At 43.4% G+C, this 22112-nt stretch overlaps 2 protein-coding genes across 2 annotated transcripts; one reads left to right on the forward strand and one right to left on the reverse strand.

The window, feature by feature from the left end:
* The first annotated feature begins 626 nt into the window (after window positions 1-626).
* hira (histone cell cycle regulator a) lies at window positions 627-14110 on the forward strand. Its single transcript, XM_068738412.1, has 25 exons — window positions 627-689; window positions 2340-2402; window positions 2740-2850; window positions 3868-3958; window positions 4692-4786; window positions 5050-5145; window positions 6062-6222; window positions 6339-6506; window positions 6591-6704; window positions 6936-7006; window positions 7258-7363; window positions 8043-8264; window positions 8805-8890; window positions 9695-9892; window positions 10032-10175; window positions 10257-10473; window positions 10744-10860; window positions 11232-11380; window positions 11495-11656; window positions 12013-12071; window positions 12451-12556; window positions 12670-12792; window positions 12877-13040; window positions 13131-13219; window positions 13994-14110. Exons 1-25 carry the CDS (start codon window positions 653-655, stop codon window positions 14108-14110), a joined length of 3066 nt encoding a protein of 1021 aa, XP_068594513.1. The 5' UTR covers window positions 627-652.
* A 2540-nt stretch (window positions 14111-16650) lies between these two features.
* Window positions 16651-20204, reverse strand: nudt12 (nudix (nucleoside diphosphate linked moiety X)-type motif 12). Its single transcript, XM_068738570.1, has 7 exons — window positions 19999-20204; window positions 19313-19616; window positions 18750-19050; window positions 18461-18628; window positions 18260-18373; window positions 17891-18090; window positions 16651-17719 (listed from the first exon to the last, which is right to left on the reverse strand). The coding sequence occupies exons 1-7, from the start codon at window positions 20202-20204 to the stop codon at window positions 17609-17611; spliced, it is 1404 nt and encodes a 467-aa protein (XP_068594671.1). The 3' UTR covers window positions 16651-17608.
* Between the last annotated feature and the right edge of the window lie 1908 nt (window positions 20205-22112).

Below are 22112 nucleotides of genomic sequence, written 5' to 3' on the forward strand. Positions count from 1 at the left end.
CAACAAAATAGACAGTAACACAAACTAACACCGCTCAGCATAATATATGCTGTACGTGTATGTTCTATAATCTCAACATCTGTCCAACATAACAATAAATATTTTCTGAAAGAATCCACAAAAGGGATTAAGTACCTCTTAATGTTTTATGTTTTTATGTTTTGTTTTTTATTCCGAGGCGGCGCACCAGAATTTGGAACTTTTCAAAATTAAAATCGTTAATAATAAAATTTTAAATCGACGTGATTCATTTTATGTTTCGTGCTCTTAATTTTAAATAATTTCAGTAAACATGGACATAAATCAAGTTCAAGTTTGTTGTCGATACTTTCTCAATTATGTGCTTAGAACACCGGCACTTCTCCTGCCCGGTGACAGCATCCCGACGTGCATTTCCGGTCCGCGGTCAAATCGAACGGAAACACTTCCTGACCTGCCTGGTGTCACCTCGCCTGTCGTCCGGGGCAGCCTGTCTGCCGCTGCTCTGCTCCACGGCGCCGGGATGCAGCTGCGGAGATGGAGTTAAATCACAAGGACAGCGAAGTGTGGGTTGGAGTTTGAAACAAAGGCGAGGGTTTAGCGTCAGTTCTGGGAGTGAACTGAACGCTGGATGGATTGCTTGTTGAAATTTAGATAGGAGGAATTATCAAAGATGAAGCTGCTGAAGCCGAGCTGGGTGAGCCACAACGGTAAGCTCGCCCAGGAATCAGTTGGACCAAGTTGGGCTTTTGTTGTCCAAGTGAACCGATGAGGCATGGTGGTGGTGGGGGGGCACCCCTTACTCGGTTAGGTACCCTCTCAATTCAACAGCTGGACGCCCACAGTCGGCGCTCGCGTCATTACCATTACTGCCCACTCTTGCAAATCTATTTATAATTGCTAACCTTAGCTAGCTAGCTAGCGAGTTAGCCCTCCCACCCCCAGCTCGCCCACACAACCACCCGTGAGTTAACTCACCTGCCAGATTACCCTCGTTGGAGATCTTGTTTGATCTTGAGATGTTTTATGCTTTTGATATTCCACACGAAATGGTAGCAGGTATCCTATTTTAGGGACAGTGGGCAAGCTCGACGTGGGATTTAAGTTCTGTTTTCTGCTGGAGTGTCCAAGTTAACCGTGTTGCTAATAGCATCAATATTGGGTGCAGCTAACCATTGTCAACAGAGTTAGCTTTCGGCCCCCCCCCTGCATTTGCATACAGTGTCACCGCATGTCAGAGCAAATTGGCAAATGATATGTTCAGAGACGTTTTCATATGAACTGTACTGTCGTTTGAAACGGAGATGGAAAGCAAATCCAGCTGTGTGTGTTCTTGTGAGGAGGCTAGCCCTAACCTTTCTTCCAGTGGGCACCAGCCATAATGTGTCGTTTCAACAGTTCACAGGCTAAGATGTGCAGAGATGATGACGGAAACAAGAGCTTAAAAAAATAAAACCACCATTTTGTTTTTGTTTTTTTGTTGGGAATGAATCTTTCAGTAATACTGCTTTATAGTAACATGACATGCTATTAGATTGTTGAGAAATGTTTTTCACTTTGTCTCAGAACACAAGGTGATGTCTTGAAATGTGTCTTTTTTACCTCACAGACACTTTGTTCACTTTATTATGCCATAAAACTGAGAAAAACATCACACAGTCACATTTTATAAACTGGAACCAGTGTTTTTGCTCGGTAGACAATCACCTTAGTCATTGTATGGAGCGGTAACATTTAGAGACGGGCATAAGCGAACAATGGTCCCAAACCGTACAACAAATGAACATGCTGATAAGTTTGAATACACAATTCTTCGGTCTTAGGTTTGCTTTCTGTTCATGCTGTATTTCACTGATTGGAATAATATGTGTTCTATCTGTGCTGTCTGACGCTGACACATGTGAATGTGACTAAACTGTTTCACGTGCATTGTTCAGTATCTTAAATTGAATCCGTACGACACAATTTATAGTTTTGTCCTGATGCAGTTTGTTAATGTGGAAATAGTTTCACTACATAAACACAGAGTTGAGGTTTTGAATATTTTTACTGTGTGTTTGTGGGAAATAAATATTTTTAAGATTCATATTGAGTTAATCCAGTCACTGATAAACCTTGGAATAGAAAAAAACGAAACTCTTTCAGATTCTGGATTAACTACACAGTGGAAAATCACAGAAATTATAATAAATTTTCCTCTAACCTTACCGTACTTAACCAGATAAAGACACATTGAGTGCTCTCTTTCTTCACGCTATTGGTTTTCCGTACCTTCTCAACAATAGCCTACGTTACCTGTTGATCTCTGTGTATGGATTTGTTAAAATAATTATCATTCAATGCTGATGTGTGTTTTACAGGCAAACCCATATTCTCAGTTGATATCCACCCTGATGGAACGAAATTTGCAACGGGTGGGCAAGGTAAGACTGATGCCGCAGTTTGCATCCTCTGGCACTGAGCTGCTTGAGTGTTGGGATGTCGTGCTGACATGGACGCGGCTGCTTCATGTAATGGTGTGTTGATGGGGAACTTAGAGGTTGCGTCTGTCTTGAAACTCCCACTGCTGTATCCGTATCGCGTCAAAGTAAATGTTCTTCAGCTTCCATTTACACAAAATATATGTTACTGCCCAAATAGAAGTTTCCTCGCCCCCCTCAGATGGGGTTTTCAAATTCAGGCTTAAAGATATCCTCCTCGTATTCATCAAACACAAAGTTGTATGAGTTGTCATCTTAAAAATGCGTGATTTGTTTTCAGGGGAGGATTCTGGCAAGGTGATGATCTGGAACATGTCGCCAGTCCTCAGAGAGGAGGACGAGAAGAACGAAAATGTTCCCAAAATGCTTTGCCAAATGGACAATCACCTAGGTAACCAGCTTTGTCTGGATTATTCTTCATGTTAATTCAAAAGAGCAATGTGTGTCCACCTACCCTTTGAAATTGTGTTTTACCAACAGTATGGACACAAATGTTTTGGTGTAGAACATTACTAAGAACACGATTTTGATTGGTGGTAGAACTTAAGAACGCTAACCCTAACTCACAGTCATCTTAGTGTGAGCGATGAAATCTCTAGTACAAGAAAACCAGAGGCTTGTAGTAAACTGCTCATGGAAAATATTCACATGGGTGGGCGAGTTTGGCGATGCAGATCGGTTTATCTGACTGAAGCTGTCAGCACAGCTTATCTGAAAGTTCCATCTGTAGAACAGAACGTGGTCGCATGCAGCAGGTCATTAAAACAGCAGTCATGGCATAGTCTTTCTTTAGTGACTGTAGTGTTGTTCTTTAATTCTTGCTGCCCACAGTAGCTCTATGTGCTTCTAAAGACACCTTGAATCTTAATCACTATTATCCATTATTATGGATGAACAGGTAAAAAGGAAGAAAATAGACACTAAAGGATTTAAGTAATTTCCTTTGTTGAATTCTTTATATTTCCAAAATGTAGTATTTGAAACTCTGTTAAAGACTGATAAGTGACTTACGGTACTAAATATGATGATGTTGATCATTTTTACGAGAAAATAATGAACTTGATTATCTTGCTGAGACAGAAAAATTATCTCAGCAGCCTAAATTTTGTAGAATCATATTCGGACGTGTGTCGGGAATGTGAACCTTTTTATCCAGATTTTTATTCTCCACACTTGAATGTTACGGTGTTCTCTACACAAACAATCAAAATAAACTCGTCAGTCCTTCTGGGGGAAGGAAAGCACAAGCTGCTGCAGTATGAAGGGACCAAATCAATGTATAGGCAGTCGGTTTGTCAGCACCTTGTACTGCTGGTGCGTTCGATGCCCACCCTGGTGGATAGTCTTGTCCATTCGCGTTCATCGTTTTTATTTAAAACTGTGATCAGGAGTGTTTTTTTCTCCATAGCATGTGTGAACTGTGTGCGCTGGTCCAACAACGGGTTGTACCTGGCATCAGGCGGAGACGACAAACTGGTCATGGTGTGGAGGAGAGCCGCGTATGTACACAAACACACACACACACACACACACACACACACTCGTGCAAAGTCAACTACAAAAATTACAGTTTCCTAAATTGAATTTAGATGTTTCAGTCTGTGCTGTTTGTATTGTTTGTGTTGCTACTGATGGTAGCTGAGATCTGTAATAAGAGGGGTAAGGGGATCTGTATCTGTTGAAGCAACTTCAGAGTGAGCCCTGGGGCTTTCCAGGATTTTTATATTGGTTTACTTATTTAGGTACTTCACATTTAACCAGCTGCAGAGCGTAGTATGTTTAGCAGCTCATCAAGCGCTCCACATTCTGACTGATCAATCCTCTGGAATCATCTGTCTGATTCTTAACTCGGACATTGTCAGCACTTTTTAATGTACAAATTGGCACAGTCCACAGATTCTTCTGTCCCTCCTGCATTATGTGTTTAGCTGTCGTATATTTGTCTGATATTATAGTTATTCGGTGACACGCACTGATTATCTGTAAACCGTTCCATGTTTATGATTAATCTTAAGTTGCAGACAGCATTTCTTACATATTGGTTAGCTTGAGAAGTCCTGAGTTGACTTATCGTGACGCGAGCCACTCTAGTGCGGCCGCTAAGGACAAGTCTGGATGCCAAAGAAAAGAGGAAATAAATGCCCTGGATGAGTTGAGCTTGCTCCATTGCACAGCCTGCTGTCGCTCGATGCTCTTTCATTTTGATTGTTTGTTGTGGGGGGGTTTCGGTAGATTCATTGGCCCGAGCACAGTGTTCGGCTCGAGCAGCAAGCTGGCCAACGTTGAGCAGTGGAGGTGTGTTACCATCCTGAGGAACCACACCGGAGGTAAAACACGCCCCCCACACGCTAACATGTTTATACACTGGGAATAAATAATTAATCAAGAAAAGGAAGAAAATCTAGCCAAGTAATGTTTTGATTTAATGTTATCACCCTTAAGTTGTGTATTTGCATGTCCCGTTTTAAATCCAGTATTACCTACTTTTATGTTTTGATAGCTTGCAGTCGTCTTCACCCCTGCATTCATTGCTGCATATGCTGTGGGTACCCGTGCACCAGTCCAATGTCAATACACTATGTGTTTGTAGATGTGATGGACGTGGCGTGGTCTCCGCATGATGTGTGGTTGGCCTCCTGCAGTGTCGACAACACCATTGTCATCTGGAACGCTCGCAAATTTCCAGGTAGGAGGTGAAGAAAACCGAAAACAGAGATTTTCTGTTTTCTGAACAAGATTGAAATCTGTCCAATCACACTTGCCTTGAATTTAAATTCATTAAAATATATAATTTTCAACATTTTGGGACATACCCTTTTTGTATTTGCTTTTCAGGAGTTAGGTGAGACATGTTTGATAAATATGAAGCTACAGCCGTCAACTGGTTAGCTGTTCTCAGCATCGCTGTCTGCAGTATCATCAGCTAGCATTTTTTAAATCTTATCTAAAATTCTAAATATTTGAAAATCAGAATTAAAATGATGGATCTCCTTTGTACACTGTACTGCAGCTTATTTAGTAACTGCAACTCAATGCAATCTTTCAGTCATTAATGTTTCATCCCCTTTTTCCGCTTTGCGGGTAACAGGATTTGCTGCGGGGCCACACAGAGACAGACAACCGTTCACGCACACGCACACACACACTACAGAGGATTTGGAATAATCAATTCACCTAAATTGCATGTTTTTGAAGGGAACTGGAGAAAACCCACTTGGACACGGGAGAATGTACAAACTCTGCACATCTCATGATCTAATATCCTGTGATCACTTTCATGTGATCTATTAAATATTGATTACTGAAGTTTCTATAAGACCAGTTTGATGTCAAAAGTCACCCATTTATCCTGACTTAAATAGTAAAACATGTACCCCCAGCTTACTAAATAATACAATAACAAGCAGCAGACACTTATTTAGGAAGCCGGGCCTTGGACCTATTAATTTATTGATGAAACTTTGTGGCTCTTGTATCGTTTGATTCCTTACTTTTTCTATTCTATAGTAATCATGGTCCTTTTTAAACACCACCCAGTTCAACCTGCTTCTCGAGCAGGCGGAGAGTTCTCGCTTGACACCTGTCGTCTTTGTGTCTCCCAGAGATGGTGATGTGTTTACGAGGACACACTGGGCTGGTTAAAGGACTGACCTGGGATCCGGTTGGGAAGTACGTTGCTTCCCAGGCTGATGACCACAGCCTCAAGGTGTGGAGAACCGTGGACTGGCAGATGGAGGCCAACGTCACCAAACCCTTCAGTGAGGTAGAGAAACGCTGTCTGCTGTGGGATTTGGATGCTGACGTTCAGAACATATTGAAAGTTTTACCGATGAAGGTTTTGAACGTTTTCTCTCTCTGCTATCTCCTTGTGTGTCTCAGTGCGGTGGGACGACCCACGTCCTACGTCTGTCCTGGTCTCCAGACGGTCAGTACCTGGTTTCGGCTCACGCCATGAACAACTCTGGTCCCACCGCTCAGATTGTAGAGCGAGACGGCTGGAAGACTAATATGGACTTTGTGGGCCACCGTAAAGCGGTCACTGTCGTGGTAAGGATGTTCACAGCACGTTTTAAAAGTGTATCTGACCAGGAATTTCTTTATTTACCAATGGATCTGTTTGGGCCTCTGCAGAAGTTCAACCCAAAGATATTCAAGAAGAAGCAGAAGAACGGCAGCTCTTCCAAATCAAACTGTCCATACTGCTGCTGCGCCGTCGGCAGCAAAGACCGATCGCTCTCTGTCTGGGTCAGTTCACAGTTTGCTTAAGAGTGACTCGAAAAGGTAGAACAATCGCTACCAGGGATGTAGGGTTCTTTGGGCAACTTGATTCTTCTTGTTGGTTGTGCATTATGTTTGCGTTTCAACATGAAATATAAATCTCACCAATCTCACTCATAGCAACATATATAAGGATCCTGATAAAACAAATACTCAACCGTACCAACATTGCCTGTGTGTTTTATTTCTTGTCCTCAGCTGACCTCTCTGAAGCGCCCCCTGGTGGTCATTCATGATCTATTTGACAAATCGATTATGGACATTTCATGGTGAGATTTACAGTTGTTGTGAAGTGTACCTCGTGCAGACACGCTGTTTTAGCAGACCTGTTTTACGCACATTTTTGACACAGCAAGGACAGAATGGGTTCCATCTGTCTGCTCGGCACATTTTGTTGTTGGTTCAAAAGTCAAGATGTCTTTTTTTTCCCCCCGCCAGTTAAAAAGTAAATGCAATGTAAATAACTTTTTTCTGTCTTTCTTTGTGTGTGTGCTTGTTTGTGTGTCTGTTTGTATGTCAGGACTGTGACTGGTCTGGGGATGCTGGTGTGTTCGATGGACGGCACTGTGGCCTACCTGGACTTCTCATTGGATGAACTGGGAGACCCGCTGAATGAGGAAGAGAAGGTTCGACACGCATCTGATTACATTCTGATGATCTGGATGTATGTTTGCAGTACCACAAATTGTTGTTGTTTAACCCAGTAAACAACAACAATGGATGGATTTCAGACTGAGACCAGATCTTGTTTGGATGTGCATCCATTGGCCTTTTATTTTATTTCATTTCAACCTTTATATCAGGCATCCTTTGAGAGAACACAGAATATTTCTGATTCTGGATTCTACCAAGATAATGTCCTTCACCTTCTAAACCAGACACCAGGAACAATTCATTCATTCATTCATTCTTTTCTGCTTTTTCGTGTTGTGGGTCACGGGAGTTGCACAACATACAGTTGAAGTCTGGATTGGGACTTAACATGAATTCATTAGGCTAACAAATGTTGTACTTTGGACAAAAAAAGCAAACAAACTGCTATAATACAAGTGTCTTTGTCTTCTATTTTCTCTCTGTGAATACTTCAACTTTGTGATTTATGTGGTTGTGGTTAGCTTTTGGTTAGTTGGTGTCACCCCAGGAGAAAAGATGCCATCTGCCTAAAACCAAAAACATCCCGACCTTATTGCTCGCCTTTTCTTCCTTCTTGGTTTGTTCGCGTTTGGATTCAGTCTTCAGTCGGTAAACAAAGAACACAATAAGACCCAAAACCAAACTTCTCGTATCTCTTCCTCTGACATACAGAACAGCATCCACCAAAACATCTACGGCAAGAGTCTGGCTATAACCAGCACCGAGGCTCAGCTTTCCACCACCGTCATCGAGAACCCCGAGATGCTGAAATACCAGCAGGAGCGACAGAACTCGGCACAGGCTAATTCAGGACAGGCCGCCGCTGGGCCTGAATCCTCGGCCCCCAAACTCAACAGTGTGATGAATGGAGAGTCTCTGGAGGACATCAGGAAGGTGGGAGCTGAGATAAATGTCAAATGCTGTTGGTTTGGGCCAGTAGAAGCACTGAGCTCTGACAGAAATGATCATCGCAGTTTGTTCATTAGTGGATCTTATTCTTTTTTTTTTAGATAAAGGTATCTGTTCCGAAATGGCCTTCTTTTCAGGCATTTAACAGATGAGGCCAATTATTGTGTAGTATACAAATTTTATTTGGTTTAATGTCGGACTGCATGGTTTGCAGTAGAAGATTCAGTCTGCGAGGAAACATTTACGTCGCCGCTGTTGCTAACTGATTATATTTACACATTTAGACAAAGCTACAGGAAATAAAGGAGATGAAGTTCTTTAAGAAATCCAAGTCAGATAAAGCCGAAATAAATTATGAAGGCCAACTTGAAAACAACACATTCAGGCATCCTTTATAAAGTTTGTACTGAAATATTTATCAGGCTTTTGTTTTTGTTTCTTGCTTTTCCCAGATCTTTACTTCAAAGGCTGTGGAAACACAGATATTTTTGGTGCTTCAATATCTTCTGTTTGGTCGCTTTGCAGAATCTTCTGAAGAAGCAAGTGGAGACGAGGACGGCTGACGGCAGAAGACGAATCACGCCACTGTGCATTGCTCAGCTGGACACAGGGTTTGTAAACACGAAACACACCTTCTGATTTTCTCTGGCGGACTAAACATTAATTTACGTGGTGACTGACGGGCACAGGAATCTTTCAAGTTCTGCTTAGATTCCAAAGGCAACAGCTGGAATTTTCTTTATTGCTTCAAAAAAAAAATTTACTTTGATTTTGTGAAATTAACACAAGCCAAAAAGGGGCTTAATCTGTAACAACATATAATTTTTTTTTTATTATGTCTCAGATAGAGCCGTCAAAGGTCAAATTGACTGAATAATATTCAAGAAAAGGCCCGTCCGACGATCACCTGCTACTTGTCACAGTTTCCTATGTCTTCCGGTTCCTCTAACAGTCAACACCCTGGCTTCGTCCTCAGTGAGGTTCACTTTGCAGAGAGCGGTGCATAAGAACGACTAACAGAGCGAGATGCTTTTATTGCACTGCAATACACAAAACGGTCTGCCTGTTAAAAAGAAAGAGATGACAGACCTGTCTGCACTCCTAAAAACTTATAGAAACACAAGTCTCCTCCAAAACAATGAGATGCAACAGGTCTCAGCTCTCTGTTCTGGAATCCAGAGCCCTAATGTGGTAGACGTCTGCCGACCCAGTCAGAGAGAGAGAACAACAGAGACAGGAAGCAGCAGCAAAACGTATCATTGTTCCTGAACTTCAGTACCGACTCTCTCCTTCAACGTGTTCCTCCCGATGACGATGATGATGATGATGATGATGCATGTGATGAGAAGCACGAGCAGTGATCGTCTCAGAAGCAGTAAATCATTGCCCCCCCCCCCCCCCCCCTTTCTCTGCAGGGATTTCTCGCCGGCTCTGTTCAACAGCACTCCCATCCTGCCCTCCGGCTCGTCCATGTCCAACCAGCTCACCTCCCAGCTCAGCTCCGACTCCAGCCCAGGACCGGCCTCTTCTCTGGGGCTTAGGCCCAGCCATGACCCCATGCTCACCTCACCTCCACCCACCAGCACCACAAAGGCCCTGGAGGACAAGGATTGGTACTTCCGTGTTCGCTCCTCTTTTTGATGCTGTTCTATGTGTCTGTCTACTTCCTGAACATATCTCTGACTCTTCATCATCCACCACTTGCTTTGACTTGATTTTCTCTCCTGAACTTCTGGTTTCTCTGTGTTCTAGTGTGAAGCCGTGCCTGTTGCTCACTTCCGCCTCCAAGATTGAGCCAATGAAAGCTTTGGACTCGAGGTTCACAGAAAGGTCGAAGGCCACGCCCGGGGTCACAGCCGCCATCTCTTCCACTGCTGGACTCATGTCTCTAGACAGGTGACCGACCTCGTATAAGTTAAGAAATGTGAAACAAACGAAAGAGTAAAATCAATTCTGACTTCTCCGTTGGCTTGGCAGGCCGAAAGACGGCACCTCTGCCCTGAAAGACCTAAAAGCCAAAGACGACACCAGCAGCGACAGCGAGGACAAGATGGCTGCCATCAACAAAAACTTGTCATTCAGCAAACGGAAACCTGACATGCTGATGGATGGCGGAGAGGTGGTGGAGAAGAGAAAGAAGGGACGACCCAGAAAAGACAAGATGACTGCTCTCACCATCCAAACATACACACAGGTAAGACCATTGTACAGATGGATGGACCTAAATCAGTGTTCCTCTCCATGATTAAGGGATATCCATAAAAAAACAGGACGACACATTTAATATTCATTCATTTATTCACTCATTAACACCAATAGAGCCTTGTATTGTATGTATATTAGATATCTTTAAGTAAAGTAGTATGTAATATTAAAAGGGTCTCATTGAAGCCCTTTGGGGCAGATGGCGCTGAAATAGTTCGACTGAGATTTCAGTGTGTTTTGTCCCTCCTCTTCCTCTCAGATATCTCCTCCAGCAGAGCAGGAGCTCAGCAGAGTGGCTGCGCCTGCAGCTGCTGCAGCTGCTGCAGTGGCGCTCAAACTTCCAACTCCAAGTATGAAGAAAGCTTTCAATCTGCAGGTGGAACAAAGTTTGATTTGTTTGGTGGGGGGTGGGGGGGGGGTGGGGGTTGTCTTTGGAAGATTAGTGCCATTACAATCAAGTTCAAGTGATAATGTGTTATGTTATATTTACTGTATATATAATTTTAGATTTATAATTTAACAGGTTTCAGCTTGAAACGGATGCTACTTCACAGTGTCTCTCTAAAAACCTTCCTAAAACATTTGGTTCATGTAATTTGAGCAGCTATTGTTGACGAATATGAGCTGCAACAATAGAAACGATGTGTCCAGGAGTTTTTATTCTTTATCCATTACTCTACTCGTAATGATGGATGTTCCCATCTTCAGTTTCTTCCCTGTTGACCAATAAACTTTGGTGTCGTTTAGTTAAGCATGGAGCCGTCCATATTCTTGGAAGTGGAGAACGAGGTGTCGGTGGTTGCAGGTTCGAAGCTCAGTCAAGTGCGATGCGCCAGAGATGGCCGAGTCTGGACCACCCTGCTACCCAGCTCCGTGGTCACAGCTGCAGGCAGCAGGTCGGACGCTCCATGATGAAAGCAGATAGAGCCGAGTGCTCTCTCTGTTCTAAAAGTTCTAAATAAATAAACGGCAAATCTTTTTTTTTTTTTACTGTGTTCTCTCTGCCACAGCGATGTCCTCGCCGTTGTCTGTCAGGATAGGATGCTGTCTGTGTTCTCGTCATGTGGGCGGCGGCTCCTCCCATCCATCCAGCTGGCCACGCCCGTTTCAGCGCTGCACTGCTCCGCCTACTTTGTCATGGTTCTGACTGCAGGGGCGGTGCTGTCTGTCTGGTCGGTGCTCGCGTGTTCTGTTGGATAAGAATGTTATACGACTATTAAATTAAATGATAATTATTAACTATTAATATTAATAGTTAATAATTTGACAGCGTTTACAAGTCTCTGTTCACATTTTGTCTTATTTATGAATAACACTTGTAATAGTGATTGTGTGTGTGTGTGTGTCTTTACGATTCCGATGGAAGCGGTTCCTAATGCCCAACCCTACGTATTGTTTACATGCTCCAAGTTTGTTTTCTATTATTCTGGTTAATAAAAAGCTTGTTTTCTTGTAAACCTTTTTAAAAGCAGCAACGATTAGCCTGACGTGGTTTGACTTGTCCTTCTGTCTGTCTGTCTGTCTGCAGGGACGCTCGGAAGCAGAAGGCGCTGGTGAAGAACGAATCCCTGCTGACCATTTTATCGGGTGAGATGTTGAAACATTTTCCAGCATAACGCCCTCTAAAATGAGGGATTTTTGAGTTTGTATTCCTTTTGAGTTAAATAAAATTATTGGATCTGTAAGAAGCTTTGTTTTTAAACGGGATAGGACTAGGCTCGCTCTTTTCGGCTAAACGCATCCTGACACCAGCAGAGTACTTTAATCACAGACACCAAGGAAACAATTTGTACTTGTGTCGGTTTTATTTGCATTTTTACAAAAGTAAATAGTTCTGGTAATCCATTAAATAGTTGAATCAAAAACCGATATTTTGATTAAATGGCTTAAACCACAAAGTACAGACTAAAGTTCCCATTTACATCAGTGAATGATCCAGTCGTTCTGTTGTTGTTTGTGCTGTTAGGTGCTGACATCACAGTGTCTCAGTCTCTGCTGACTCAGCAGGGCGTTCCGGTCATCGGGCTGTCCAATGGGAAGTCTTACTGCTTCAGCTCAGCATTGGAGACGTGGTGAGACATAAGCAAGAATCGCATCGCTGGAGGAGCTGCTACTTATAAAGCTGCTGACGAGTTTGCGTGAGAGGACTCTTAAACTATGAGGCCCTGTTTTAATCCTCCCTCAGGACCCTGATAGCCGATACGGGGGACTCTCTGGTTCAGTGTGCCGACTTCAGAAGCTGCCTGCCTGTCCATGATGCACCTGTGTCCTCGGGGCCACTGGCTGTTGTGCAGGGACGCAACCTCAAGTATGAGTCGTTTTAAATCTCTCTGTTGCCCCAAAGTAGATGCGACAAGAACAAACAAAAAATAATTGTCTGTGGTTCTTGCAGCGCCGGTCGTCTAGCGTCCCGCCTCTCTTCCACCCCTCACCACCTGCAGCAGAGCATGACAATGGCCTTCCTGGAGAATCAGCTGGCATCAGCTCTGACTCTGCAGTCAGCGCAGGAGTATCGTTACTGGTTGCTCATCTACACCCGTTTTCTCGTCAACGAAGGTACGGCGCCTGCGCCGTCACCGTCTAGCGTGACGTTTCTACCGACAGGAAGCAGTTTAATGCTAAAGCGTTATCGTGTGTTCCTACCAGGCTCAGAGTATCGTCTCAGAGAACTCTGTAAGGAGCTGCTGGGTCCTGTCCACAAATCAGCGGCGACAGCTTGGGAGCCCGCAACTCTGGTACGACGCGGCGCCCTCTGCTGGTTGCATTTGTTATATATTCAAATGTTTTCACAGTGTTTGCATTTTACACAGAAAAGTCACCGTCCTCTCAGTCCTGCCAAAAGCCGCATGTCCCTGTTTCTACTTCACATTGTTTTTTGACGCAGGTCTGGTGCGCCTTTATTCTGCTTAACCTTCTGTTTGCGTGCAACGAAGGTGCAGTAGGGTCTGTGACAAAACTGGAATGCATCCATGTGACAGCACGGCGGACAGGCCGGACGGGGATGTGACATTCTGAGGATGTAGCAACTCAAACTGTAGAACGCCGAAATCAGCCAGGAAATGTTGGCGGCATATTCCAACTCTTATTAAACATCTGACAGGCGTGAAGGTGGTAATCATACAATCACACATTCAGCAAACGCTGGCCTCGACACAAGTCAGTATAGAACCCATGAATTCTTATTTTGACAAATAACAGAGATTATGACAAAGGATTTACAAAACATTTGAGACAAATAATTGGCAAATATTTTTTAGAGGCCAGTCAGAGAATGCAGTTGGAAGTTATTTAAAAATGTTTTCCTATTAAACGATTGATTTTTATTAATATGCTGTTGATCAGTATATCAAATGTTTGTTTGCTCGTGTTAGCCGTCATCTTCACTACTTCTTTTTATTCGATTTTACTTTTCTGCTCCATGTGATATCCTTTCTACGCCTACCAAGTTAGCGACAGCTAGCTGTGCCCCTGTACTGATGTGTGTGTGTGTTAATGTTTTCTGTGTCCAGGGTCTGCTTAAGCGGGAGCTGCTGCGCGAGGTTTTGCCCGTCATCGGTGAGAACCTGCGATTCCAGAGACTGTTCACGGAGTATCAGGACCAGCTGGAGCTGCTGCGCATCAAATAGGCGCATTGCTGCTGCACACACACACACAGATCCAGCGTCAAGCCAACACTCTGGGACTCCTCATGAAACCGGTTTGGTTTGTCCTGGCTCCATGCGGTTCCTGAACTGGGGAAGCTTGTAAGACTGTTCTGGCTGCAAAACACATCCTGGTAGTTTTGTCAGAACGTCATTCACAGCTGGTCCAGAGCACTGGGACTCTTTCTATCACTCACTGGGAAGACGTGGGTGTCCAATGCGCATATATATATATATATATATATATTTGTTTTTTGTTTTATAAATCCAGATTTCATTTTGACCAGTTTTCTTTTTTTGTTTACTTTCTTTTTCGCCTCCCTGACTTATGCACCTCCTCTGCAGTCCAAAAAAAAAAAAAGATGCTAATTTGTGCCTCCTGCAGCATCATTATCCGTTTGTTCCTCTGAATTACTGTAAGGAGAGAAAGAGCAACTCTGAGACTCTCACGCAAGACATTCAAGTCTCGGTGGATGCACGGGGGGGGTGTGTCCTCGTACCAGAGTGATGAGGTTAGGCGAGAACTTGATCTGCATTATTCAGTGACGATGCTAATACCAAAATCTGATCACCGTTAAAGATATTTAAAAGAAAGAGTAACTCACCTCACCATTAAAAACTTGCCCACTAAATACAGAATTGATCTCTTTGAAACGGAATCCGAAGAGATCCGAGATATTTAAGCGATGAAGCTGAGCTTGAGCTGATTCTAACTCTCAGAAGCATCCAGCAACGCTTAAAGCAATTCAAGTTCAGCCGTTCAACAGAAAGCACAGAAGATAAGTTTGTACTTGGACTGAAATGAAACTAGGACTTAATAAAATGGCAGAAAATCAGCTGGTGCTCGTCCGAGACCTGCGGTAGCCTGGATCACTCGCAGCTTGAGCTGCTGCACAAATACGAGCTGTCCATCCTCGAAGCCATTCTGACAGCTCTTTGAGCTGTCGCCAGATGTTCTTCAGTGTATGGTGGTTTTGTTTTTGTTTTTTTTCTGAACTTTATCATGTCTGTTAAATTTGCATAATGGAATATTTAAAACATGTCATGTCTTTATAGTATGTGCTTAAAAAGTCACATATCTAATGAATTTAGTACCAAACTCAGGTTTCAGGCAGGTCTGGACCTTAATCATGATGTTAACAGATGGTAGAGGATTTGCTTTGTACTTGATTGTGTCCTGCACGTCTGCAGGTGTGAGGAAAATATGCAGAAAGGCCAGCAAAAATGTTTTTCTTAGAAATATTGCAAAAACATTTACCACTAATCCTTTGCTCTGTAGGTGTTTTGGAGACTTTGTACATTTGTGCCAGCCACAGTCGCATCCTAACAGACTGATTGTAAATGTCACCAGCTCCTGGAGGGGAAACGTTCTGCTGTCAGCCCCTCTGGGCTCCAGTATAAGTTCACATGAGGTGTATTACCAACATGTATATCAAACCTGACGATAAAATGGCTTTTTTTGGGGTTTCTGATCATCGTGTGAAGGTTCATCCACGGCATCTGATGCCATTTTTAAAATCCAACATAAACATTTTTGGAATTCACAGCTAAACGTGTGATTGTAGGATTGTCTGATTCTTAAAATCACGTGAACCTTCCATCAGTCCAGGCTGTGGTCACAGAGCGCCAGTATAATAATGCTATATATGTTATTTGTTCTGTTTCTCCTCATCTTTTTTGTTGTTGCAAATAAGCAGATTCTCTTTGCTGTCATCCTGCTTATCCCATGTTGCCGGGCGAAAACCACTGCAAAGACATCTTTTACTTTTCTTGTCGGAGGAAGCGGGATTCTCACTATGCAAGGAAATGAAAATGTTGAGCATTAACATGCTGATCATCTGAATCCTACACGCTGCACCTTAAACAGGTTGCGCAGGCCCAGAGGTCCTGAAATCCAGAAATACTTCAACGTACTTCAGAATGAAGTACTGGTGTTCAGCCTTCTTGTCTACAGCGGTAGTAACGTACACTTCTGCCAGTTTAGAGTGTAAATAAACGGGGAGTGATCAGTGAGGATGAGCAGCACCGAGGCAGAGACAATGAATTATCTCCGCATTAACCTGTACAGCGTTTCAAGATTCCTTTATTGCCAGTTTATTTCCTTTTTTTGTTTTTTCTCCTGTTAGGCATTTTTAAATGTTTGTACATGGCAATTTTTGTTTCCATTTTCTATAAGAAGGGAAAAAAACGAGTTGAAATTATGCTTTTTTTGAAGAAATGAGAAAAATAAACAGAGAAAGAGCTTGCTTTCTTGTTTTCACTCTGCGAGAGAAAAGAAAATGTACCAACGCTTTGTTCCTGGTCATGTTGAGAACCACTGATGATTCACGTTTTGGGTGCTTTTGACAGGAGAGTCTGATTTCTTTCTTAAAATGTGGGTGTTATTGTCATTTCGGCTTGTACAGTCGGAGCTCACCGAGCGTCTGTTAGACACGGTACACAAATGGGTTCTCTGTGCTTCCTTGTGCGGAATGATTTATTTTCCACGCAGGGATAATGAGACGCGAATGAACATCAAGGCGGGCTTGAAGTGAAGGGATCCATTCAACACATGCTGTTTATGCAGCATGAAGCTTATCAAGTCAAATACTTTTTCCTTACATGAGTCAACGTGATTTAATTGAACATTTTAACGTCACTTTTTTTAATTTAAGCAGCAATGTTGGTGACAGATTTGGGGATCTCTTAATTAGACATTTGACCCCCTTTTAATTAAATGCAGGCAAAGAATGATGCTTTTCTTCCGGCTCATCACTGGAGTTTCATGATGTTCTGTTGAAATTTTAAATTCTTCAAAATGTTTATTCCAGAAAAAAAATAGTTGCAGGTCTGAACTGACATCTGGAATCTGAGCCGCAATAAAGTAAATACCTATATGATACTTTGATAATAAAAGACAATAAGAACGGCCCAGCTTTAGGCTGGTGTTGACAAAACCAACACTTTTATTTTATCAAGCAATTTTTTATTAAATAGAATTATTCTCTGCTGGTGGCGGGTGCAACGTTGAACTCGGCAGCGGAGCTGCATGAAGACGTCTGCCTGTGACCCGTACCGGTGATGCTCCATCGTCTGTTATATTATACATAATGTACGTACACTTTCAAAAAGAATGCTACAATGAGAATTGCATTAAGAAATGTACTAATATATCTTCGTTTCAAGTATTATGTATTACCGGTAATTATGATCATTACGCAAAAGGCTGATCAGGAAATATTTTTGGTTCCATTAAATTAACAATGACTAACATTTTTTTTAACTCTATTGAACTACCTTATTTATCATCCACTGAAGTTTGAGACTTAATGGATCACAAGGAAAACGGTGTTGTCTGAACATGTAGCTGATTTAAAGGCCATAAACGGTGCATATTCATTTGCCTTTAACTGAGTGTTTTTAAGGCTGCAGCATTCTAGACAAATCTGTGCAGATGATGAAGCTGATCTGAAGTCAGTCCCAAAGGCTGTCAAGTGCTTCAGGTTAGAGGTTAGAGTTCATGCCAATCCAGTGCCGGATCAGCTGGTGGGCGATGGTCTGTCTGGGAGGGACAGTGAAGGCGGGACGGGGGCCTTTCTGCAAGGACTCAATCACCTAAACAGACAAACAATCAATGTTTTACTCCAAGGCGTAACGCAAAACAAAGAATAATACCTTCATAAAGTATTTGTCACACACGTTAGCAGTAGTAGTATTTGCATCATTATATCATTTAGTGATATCTGTTACAGAATAGCAGAAATAGGAGATGTTTTATATTTGTACCTGTTGCCGGGGGAACCATCGAGCTTCCTCAATCTCGGTCTCATCCACTTTGATGTCAGTTGATATGGCAACAGTGAGGCAGCCAATCATGAGGTTGGAGGGCATGGGCCAGGGCTGAGAGGAGATGTACTGAACCGGTCCGACTTTAACACCGCTCTCCTCCTGCACCTCCCTCCTCACTGCCTCCTCGATCGACTCCCCTGCAGGGATATGACAAGGAGAGGGGGTTTTATGATTTCATTTTTTATAAAGTTATTTGTACTGTAGGGAAATAAACATGTACACACAATCACAGGAGAAAAACTAGCCCTCTAAAGTCAAACTATTACAGGGGCTAAGGCTTAACTAAATGCGATGCGTTAGAATTACCAGGCTCTATGAATCCAGCCAGACAGGAGAACATGCCAGCTGGAAAGACCTTCTTCCTTCCCAGTAAACACTGGTTTCCATCGGGGTGGATCACCAGCATGATCACCACTGGGTCTGAAAACAGGTACGAGACAGAAGACCTCCATCTGCACGTATTCTACAAACGCTTCTTCTCCGGAGCAGCCACTGGAGGTGCCGTACCGACTCGTGGGTAGCAGGTGTTGTGGACCCCCATCAGGCTCCGGCAGTTCACATTCATGCAGCTCCTCTTGTAGCCTCCCTCCATGATCGCGGTGCTGCCCCCACATGTTGGACAGAAGCTGTAGCGGCTGTGCCAAGCCAACAATGAGCGAGCCTGAGCCACAACTCCTGGAGGATGAAGAACAGTTCATTAATAAAAACTCAGCAGGAGTTGCATGATATCAACCGGATTCATCACGTCCAAGGAAAGACGCCGGTGGAAAAGCACCAGCTACGGTATCTTCCTCACCAGCCTCTTCCTCGCTGAAGTTCAGCAGGTCTCTGTTGGCCGACTTCAGGAAGGAGCAGTTCTTTTCTCTGCAGCGTTTAAGAAGCTCGGCAGCGTCGTGATCCGCGCCGATGGCGAACCAAGCAGGAGGCTCACGGACGCCCTCCTCCGTCCGACGGGAGGCAGAGGAGGGCGAGGGAGAGGAAGAGGAAGAGCTCGGCTTTTCCCTCTTTTTCACTCCGAGGAAGACGAGCGCAGTCGCAGGTTTCTGCAGAAGGTCTTCAACCGCCTCATATCTGAACCGACACAGCTTTGTCTCCGCCTGTCGGAGATAGAATCACAACCATCACCAACTGCAGGACGGAGATAACCGGGCATTTTATTATTTAATCCAAAGGTTTGACTCAAATACTTCATGAAACAAAGATTTTAATGTCAAAACAGGCGATAATCACACGTGCATCTGCCTCCATGCTTCAGTTATTCGAATAAGAAGCAATGGAAGCTTCATGCGGGGGTTTGGGCGCCGTGGCGACGGTTCAGCACCTTCAAATCCAGAATGGCATTTGTACTCAGCGACATACCGACGCGCCGCCGTCCTTCTGGATGGTGCTGACCATGGGGCCGAGGTCGGAGAACAAGATGTAGACCGTCTCCGGGTCACGCCGCTGCACCTCCAACCACTCGCTGTCCGTCCTCTTCTCGCTCCGACGGTGCAGCATCTCTCTGCTGAAGTAGTTCTCCTGCTGGCTGAGGTCGGCGCCCGGCAGCACGCGTTGGCAGCCGGCGCCCGTCCGGCCCAGGAGGTTGGAGACGTGTCTGTGGCCCCAGAACTTGGCGATATCGTAGGCCGTCTGTGACGAGCTGTTCACGGAGAACTTGTCACAGCTCGGAAAGTAAAAAGAGAAGGGATTAGCGAAGCAGCAGATTTGTCTGTCTGAGGGTAAAATATCTGTTGAAGAAATGGGGGGAATGAAAGGCTACCGTTTAGTTTAAAAACATTTTAGTAAAATGGTCAATAAATACTTACAAGTGTGCAAGAAGGCAGTTTCATTAATATAAATCCATATAAACTGCATTATTCTGTCAGGATAAATGCTATTATCTACAGGCTAATAAATGTTTTCTCACCTTCTGCTGTGAAATATGCATCAACGCTGCTTTAAATTCATACACTACATGAAATATGTAATGATTTCTGTCATTTTTTAAATCCTCTTTCACACTTAGAATTCTTGGCGCTGTACAGTTTTATCAGAGTTCCCTGTACCCATGTGCCAGCAGCATCTCCACCACTGGAAAGTGTCCATTCCGGGCGGCGAGCATCAGCGCGGTCCAGTTTCTGGATCCCTTCTGGTTGATGAGCGACGGGACACGGGACAGCAGCGTGGAAACGTTGGTCAGATCTCCTGTGGCTGCAGCGTCCAGGAACCTCTCCACCATCTCCTCATTCACGCTCAGCTGCAAGCTCGTCATTCTGGCTGCCTGATTTGGGAGGAGGGTTTCATAACGTTAGCATTAGCACCACCCACTCATCACCCAGCATCTACCCACTCATCGAATTCTGGTCTGGATCTGGTGAGCCAGAGATCATAAAATTCTGAAAGAAATCATGACCGTAAGACAAAAAAAATAATAATACAGACTTTAAATATAAATAAAACTGTGCCGATTCAGGTTGGTGCAACATGTAGCTCTCCCTGACGACAACCTCCATGAGTGAAGTTCTTCCGAACGGCTCAACCTCTGTGTGAAATACTGAAACCAATGCGATTGAGAATTCGAGAGACATGTTTTCATATTATGAAGATAAAACTATCACAAATAGTGCAGGACTTTTTCTATTACTGTCGATCTAAACGTATTCACAATCAAGTATAGGAAATACAAATGTATTAAAATGGGGGGTCCGTGAACGCACCTGTGGCTCTAAAGGGCCCCTCAGGTTCAATGGCTTCAATGTTACAGCACGGATTCACACGTGTTACAGCAGGGACCGCGGTCTGACCGTCCCGTGTTGTTGTTATGGGAACGCGGCCTGACCGTCCCGTGTTGTTGTTATGGGAACGCGGTCTGACCGTCCCGTGTTGTTATGGGAATTAACAACTTAACTAGTAAAATTACAACACAGAACAGTTTCGGGTGAATAACTGTAAAATACTCACCTTTCCCTCTGCTACTCGTAGCTTCCGGTCTGCGTTGTCCCGCCCTACGCTGTCTTTGATTGGCTTATCCAGAATTTTCCTTCCGAACCAATCGTCACGCTTAATTACTTAACCCAACCAATCCAATCAACCTATTCGATAACAGCCAATCACATGCAAGGTAAGTTGGGGGCATACCTTTGTCGTAGTAGGATCCATACCTGAGCTGCACATGGTGAAAGTGATTGTCCCCGCAGAGCGTGTACCTTGTTTGAGCGGTAAAAGCTTTGCAGTATGCTGTCGGAAAACGATGTAATTTTCTTCTATGATGATAAATGATCTGACATTTGATCTGGCTCTTTCTCTCAGCCTTGCTTTAGCCTTTCGTCCACCTTGCCAGTTGCCACACAGCTCCTTACTCTTCCACAGGTTTTCCTATGCAACTTTCCCCCCTCCCTCATCTATTCCTACTTTGCAGGCTTGTCATCCTCTTCTTCATTCTCTGCCCAAAGATATTCAGGCTCCACCTTCATTTCCCCCTTTATTTATTCCACCCATTCTTCCTCCTTATCTTCTGCTTTTCCAAAATTGACTAAATAATCTAATTTTGGTCCGGTGATTGTTATTATACATAATATTTCTTAAGATCAAACTATGTTAAACATGTGCATTACATTTCCAGTCCAAAAAAAGTATTTAGGTTTATATATTTAAAATTTTCTTTGTGTGTTGGGTAATTATAAATTGTCAAAGCATAATACAACTACAAAAATGCTCTTTTTCTTAGTTTCTGAGGAATAAAGGTTTTTATTTTCTTCAGTCATCCAGAATCCAGGATCTCTTGCGGATCATCACCTAAATGTAATCATCTGTTCCTGGTAACATTCCCAACATTTCATTATGATCCATCTGTAACTTATTGAGTTATCTTGCTAACTGATAAGCAGAGAAACAAACCAATGCAGCCGAAAACAAAACCTCCTTGGCAGCGATGATTAAAAATACAGAGAAATAATACATTTAAGGGGGGTAAGAGTTGAATCTTCAGTCTTTGTGGATGGAGGCCTATTCAGTCCTTCAGATCGAGATCAGTTCTCTGTTTCTAACCCTTGATATGGAACTTGCTGAACAGCCTCCTGTACCACTAATGATTTTTCTTTTTTAGGATCTGGACCTCAAGTTCCTCCAGCTGAGATTTGGAGGCCTCCACCTTCTCCTTCCACTTGTGCTCCTTCTGCTT

This window comes from Brachionichthys hirsutus, chromosome 4 (genome assembly GCF_040956055.1).
Source record: "Brachionichthys hirsutus isolate HB-005 chromosome 4, CSIRO-AGI_Bhir_v1, whole genome shotgun sequence".
Classification (NCBI taxonomy): Eukaryota; Metazoa; Chordata; class Actinopteri; order Lophiiformes; family Brachionichthyidae; genus Brachionichthys; species Brachionichthys hirsutus.